The 6681-nt window shown below is 38.1% G+C and overlaps 1 protein-coding gene across 1 annotated transcript; it reads left to right on the top strand.

Annotated features, from left to right (window-relative positions):
- Nucleotides 1-4874: 4874 nt before the first annotated feature.
- LOC308643343 (testis-expressed protein 38-like) lies at nt 4875-6187 on the top strand (the record flags this gene model as incomplete). Its single annotated transcript, XM_081283236.1, has 2 exons — nt 4875-4890; nt 5649-6187. 2 exons carry the CDS (start codon nt 4875-4877, stop codon nt 6185-6187), a joined length of 555 nt encoding a protein of 184 aa, XP_081139362.1.
- Between the last annotated feature and the right edge of the window lie 494 nt (nt 6188-6681).

The following is a 6681-nucleotide window of genomic DNA, read 5'->3' as shown; positions in this document are numbered from 1 at the left end:
TCCCCAATGTTATTTATCTGAATTATGAGACTGTATGGACAAAATTTATCAGATAATGACATTTTGCTTGGTTAATTTCATCTCTATTGAATATTCTTTTAAGAACATTTTCAATCTTATTATAGGATTATTATGACTTAGAATATTCCCGTTTTACTTTGGTTTTGGACTATATGGCGGGGGGTGGGGATAATAAACAAAAGTAAATTTACTAGCCTAACTTGTGCATTGAGTGAAGTTAAAATTTGAAAGTATTTTAAGAAAACCCACACAATTAATACAATGAATTAATTGTTTCATTTCATTTAAAGTTTCTATTATATTTAAAAACTTCTCATGTTTTGCATTTTAATACTTCCATGTTTCTTAGTAAAAAATTATTTTAAGTAAAATAATTTGTTTTTACATTTTAATATATTAAATATGAAAAAATGTGTAAATTAATTTTAGGTATGTTGTGCCAGCACTAAACTTGTTTTCAGGATATGTTGTTTTTGCTTTGTTTTATTTTCTTGGTTTAATTTGTTTTCACATATTTAGAAACACAAGAAAAGTTGAAAAGCTAGCAATAGTTTTCATTTATCAATCAATCATAAGAGGTTATCTTGAAAGATCTATGTAAAAAATACTGAAACCAAATTGGAAAAATATCAATTCAGTAATATATATATATATATATATATATATATATATATATATATATATACACACACACACACACACACACACACACACTCATAAACTTATGCTGATTCCATACATATTTGACTTCACCCAGGGATTTATATTTTAATGCAGAAATTAATAGTCTTCTTCCTGCATTAATATATCTACCAACTTCATGAGAAATTTTTGTATCAATTCAAGAATTTAAATGAAATGAAACTAGTCTTGCATAAGTCATATTAATGAATACTTTTGTAATTAATTAAACTTTGAATGACAAAGTCACTATAATTATTGTTTATATTTGCCTGTCAATGTGTCCCTATTGACATAGTAATGAAATTATTTTAGATAACTTGCCCAAAATAATTAATAATATATTAATAATATATACATATATGGAGAGAAAGCTAATACTAGTGCACAAAAATTTAATGAGAAATAAATTAGAATTAGGGCCATATGAGAATAATGTATCATTCTCATATTTGTGGTTTCAGTATCATAAAGGAATAAGCATTTTTATATATATTACCTAAAGAAAGTGCATTTGGGCAAATGTATTTTGTATGTTAGTGCAAGGAAGGAATCCATGTATGTAAGTTTGTTATAGCAAACACATTGTTAGCAGAATTTATATCTTATCTCAGTGGTAACAGAAAGAACTCAATCTGGGTTGACCTAAGTACTAACATTACAAAATTCTCATATTCCATTGGTAAAACTTAAAAAATGTTTTCAGGATTGAAATATGTGTTTATTATGAGTATGTTTTAGTAGACATGATTTGAATAAAAGCCAAATGAAAAATTTACTATTTAAATAAATAAGTGACTTCATTGGATAATTGTATCTATGTTCAGCAAAGGCAAGAGATTTTCTTTTTTCCCTTATCCATATTCCAGATGCAGTATTTACTTTTTTTCTAGGTTTCTTCAGGATTCTAAGTCCAAAGCATCAGGGAAGAACTTAATTACATCAGAAAGAAATTTTTCCCTCTCTTTCTTTCTCTATTTGCTTTGCAACCTTCCACAGGAGCCATATTCAGTTAACATAATATAAAACATTTCACCAGGTGGAAGGTTTTTATCTCATTTGGTTGAAGATAATGTAGATCAATGATCCAATATTCTTAAATAAGAACACTCAAAAAGGTGAGCAAGTGGATTGCTTAATTCTGGTTTTGAAACCTGGCATCATGTTTAGTAAAAGTTAAAAAAAAGATTCAAAGCTTATATACTTAGGGAGTAGAGATTCAGAGAGAAATATTTTGAAAGTAGTTCAGTGCATCATGGGTCTTAACATCTAAGTGGGCAGCTTCCATGTGCCTGCTTGGGAATTGACACGTTTCCAAACTTGGAACACACAGTAGAAAATGGTGGACTCAAATTTAAGTAACCCAAGGACTAAGGATTAGGGCTGGTAACCACTCTATGTAAAGTATAAATCAATGTAAACTGCTTGTTTGGCATTTCCCAGAACAAAGGATGGAGGAGTGTTTTCCAAGGAACTTCAATCAAAGAGACATCCAGGACCACTTGAGGGAGGCTGGGAGACAGCAATAGAAAGAAAGAAGCTAGAAATGTACCATGAGATGCCAAAAGGTTTAAAAATTAATTATAAGCAATTAACAAGTGTGTCTAGAGAAGGATGCATTTGTCCATGCAGTGAGAAATGCAAGTAAGATGTGCAGCACATATTAGAATGGAGGATAGAAATCTAAAGAATTGACACAGGCCACCTTAGAGAAAAGACAAGTTTCCAATCTCATCCATTCCCACAGGTATCCTGATAAGTCACCAGAGCAGGGCCAAAGGAAAATTTTCTGCTGTGTATGTATGCCTCTCCTCCAGCTTTAATCTTCCCATGTCTGGAAGTATTAAGATAAATTTGGATGTAGAAGAAGGTTTAAGTTGTTTTGCATTTAAGGTTATTGCCGTGTTTTAATACAGTACTGGTTAAACTAAACTGAAATTTCACCTGAGTGATGTTACCAGAGGTTTTATGGATGCCGAAATAAGCAAAAGAACCCTGTGGCATGTCACAGACATTATCTTGGAAGGAAAGAACAAAGACCACAGAAAAATTTTACCTTGACAATGTGGGGGGTGGGAAGGGGAGAATAAAGTTGTGTTCTGATTACATCCTTTGCGTGTTGCTTATTCCTCTGCCCTCTTAAGCCCTAAGGCCCAAATTTACTTTTAGCCCTCTTTCCTTGTATGAATCTTAGCATTTTTACGAGTACATACCTGCGATCTTCCTCAAAGTTCAGTATACCAAAGAGAGAGAGAGAGAGAGAGCGAGAGAGAGAGAGAGAGAGAGAGCAAGAGAGAGAGAGAGAGAGAACTTTTAGATAGCTCTGTGTTTCCCAATCAGCAAGCAGAAGAAACTGCAGAACAGGGTGAAGGTCAAGCTCTGCACATGAAGCAAATTGTTTCAGGGCCTGAGCTCTGGGTCTAAAATACATACCAGTCAACTGGTTTTGATTTCTTAATTTTAGCAATCATATATATATATATATATATATATATATATATATATATATTTAGATATATATATATATATATTTAGATATATATGTACAAATATATAGATACATATGTATAGATATGTACAAATAAATATATGTAGTCATATACATATGTATATGTATTGTATATTTTATATTATACATATATTATATACAAACATATATATGCACATCTCAACAAATAATATAGATGTATAAAATAAGTAAAAATTGCTATTAAATTTTTTTCAGAAAGAAAATTATTTCTCAATTTTTAATTGTTTAGGCTTCCTACAGTGTTTATTCAATAACTGAATACTGGGGTCCATTCCTAATATCAAAATCTTATGTAAATATAATGTATATATACACATACAAATCCACACATATTTTCTGTTAGATTCATATATCCCATTTGTTTATTCATATACCAGTTGAGGGACAGAAGTTTAATTGCTTTGCAAGCAAAGGAAAAACACAGGGGACTCTTATACCAGAGGCTGTGATTCTACACCTCAGGGGGAACAGACGGTTTTTAATGATGTGATTTCAGGTGTGTCTGGTCCTACTTCACTTGTTAATCTGAGATATAATCATTTTTTAAATCTTATGGTGCCATTCTCAACTCTGAATTTCTTCACTCCTGTGGTGGGTATGTGCTCAAGGACAGATAACTGGACAAAAAGTAATCCTGTTCCCCCCCAGATAAGGTACGGGGAGAGGAAGATGAAATAAAAAATGTTGATTTTAAAATAAACTTCAGTGGCAGAGCATCATGCTGGGGTTTTTCATGTTAAGTTTTTAATTTAATTTATACTTAACTGAACTTTATTTGTCCATGGTGGGTGGGTTGTATTGTTTAAAAGGGCATCACTTTTATACCAGTTAATATAGAAAATCATATATTAAATCTGTAGAACATTATATTTTCCACTTATACAAACTTATAGTAAAACTTATAGTAAAATCAATTTGTTTCAAATTCTTCTGCTTCAGAGTTCTAGAAATTTGGAAATCAACTGAAAGAACTCTTTGTGTCAGAGTTGGGGAGTTGACCACCTGGGAGGATAAGGAGGTGTGGAAAACAGTATATGATGAATGGGGAGGGAGATGAAGCTGGAAACAGAAGCAGGATCCCATATGGGGGAGCTCCCATGGGACCTGATGATGCTCAAAAAACACTTGAAGAAACAAAAGAGAAATGGTAGGAGCAAAAGTAGGGCTCTTCTGAGCCCTTTTGTTCCCTGACAACTAGGTAAGACACTTCTTGAGGGTAAGGATGTCCAATGCTCACTGTCCTCCCTGCCCCACTCCCCACTGAAAAATGGCTCCCTAACAACTGAAAACACAAGTAGAAGTTCCTGAGGGTGTAAGGGCCTTTCCTGGGGGCTGCCCTGTGAGTTCACCACACAAAGTTGGGAACAGACAATTCAATGGTGGACCAGTCTTTCATGGAAAACAACATGCTCATGAGATGTCACATGATGGAGTCCCTTATTCCATCAACTGCCAACCACTCTACAAGCACCAGCCCAAGAATTCCTGATGCTCAGAACCTGGTGACCTCATCTTTAGAGAACAATGGGACTGGGCCTTCTGGGGACTCCCATTGGTGGGCAGAGTAGTGGGTGAGTTCACTCTTTCCAGAGCCATAGTCCTGGTAACCAGAGTGAAACTTACGGATTCACAAAAGGAGGACATGGGCCTTCCAGGCAGTAAGTAAACCCAGACCTTTGAGTGTGGGGGACAAACTTTCAGGGAAGACCCTTTGAATGAATGGGGGTGGTGGCTGCCTGAATGGAGTGCTATTTAATTAAGAGACAGACTCCTCTAGGAAACTAAGGACTCCTCGAAGGCAGAGACCATGTTCTGCCCAAGCAGAAAAGATACACTTGAGGTCCTTGCCCTTAGTGAGGCTTCTGGGTCTGAGTGACTGTATGGGTCCTGGACTGGGAGCCTGTTAGAGTCTGTAAACAAGTCTGGATGGCGCTTGGCCTCTTGCCAGAGGGAGTGGTTTGTGAAGTAATGCCAGGGAGCCATTAAGTGTGGAGATTTCTTATTGGTTGACTGCAGCATCTAGTTTATGTTAATTAAGATAAGCTGTGTGGAATGTATAAATACCTCTGTTGTCCTACAATAAACGGCTCCCCCTCCTGCTGTATCAATGTACACAAGTTCTTCATCACCCCCTGGTTATTTTGCTGCAGCCAGACTGCGGCAGGAGCCAGAAGGCCTGACTTGAGTCTGGGCAGATCATGGCCCCTCTACACCTAGTGTTCCTTATCTGTAAAAGGCTAATGGGGTCGCTTACATGCCCTGCAAATATAGCTTTGACTGAATGAGGAAATTATTAGGCATGTCTTTGAGAAAGGTGGGAGGGAATGAGAGGATGAATGAGCCAATGAGATACAGTTCAGGTCCCAAGCTAGAGCTGTCAGTCAGCTTGCCTCTTTTCTTTTTTTTACTGCCTCAGAGTGGGTGCCGTGGTACTTTGGATTGTTGGGGCTCTGCACCGTGATAACTGTTGGCTGCATCCTCTTACTCCACTGGAGGAAGAACCTGCGGAGGAGGCAGCATGCCCAGCAGTGGGTGGAGGTGATGAAAGCTGCCACCTTCAGTTACAGCCCACTGCTGTACTGGGTCAACAAACTACGCAGACATGGCATGACGGCCACCATCAGAATAGACCCTCCCCGGCCTGTTGCCTATACGGATATTGAACTCCAGATTCCGGTTCTTCCGTTGGATCCACTCCCCCATGAAGACATGCGTCACACCTTCAGAGGTGGAAGCCCCAAGGAGGAAGCCGCTGTTCCCCTCCAACCTGCTCTGGTGGTTTCACAGGAGCCCTCACCCAAGGGGATGCCAGAGCGCCAGACCCCATCGCCCTTCCCGATTGTCTTTCCAGAGATCCCCTCTGCCCCTCCCCTCCACACCCTGAACTTTCCTCCCATGCTGTCCCACTCTGCCTCCTACCCCTTTCTCGAGGCTCCTGAAAGGCAGGTCCACTAGTATTCCCTTCCTGCACTGGCCCAAGGGGTGAACTGCCCCAATATGTAGACTTTGACTACAGGGTTGAAGCCTCCTCTCACTGAAAGGAAGAGCTTCAGGGGCCAGGTAGAAAAAGGAGTCAAAGACTGTGATCCTGATACACAGGTCATAACCTTTATAGATGTTACATAGTAAAGTTTTTTTTAAAAAGTCATAGTCATTTGCGTCTCATTGGCCAGTAGGAAGGCAATGTCCTTCCCCTGTGTGATGGTGCACAAGTCTCACCAATACAATGAGAACTGGAGGCTGGCTCTGAAGAGACACATTGAGCCAATACTTGTGGATGAGCTCAATTCCCTCCATCAAGTATTCAACGTGTTCAAGACCCTGGGCTAGGTCCCCAAAGGCACTGCTCTTCTGCAGGATGGGAAGTAAAATTGCCACAAGAGTAACAGTTGCCAATGGCACAGGGCTACGGCAGTCCACAGTGGCTATGCCACTGGCCAAGCAAGTCA

The sequence above is a fragment of the Spermophilus citellus genome (assembly GCF_964194105.1).
Source record: "Spermophilus citellus genome assembly, chromosome: 3".
NCBI lineage: Eukaryota > Metazoa > Chordata > Mammalia > Rodentia > Sciuridae > Spermophilus > Spermophilus citellus.
This window is presented reverse-complemented; position numbering and strand designations above follow the sequence as displayed.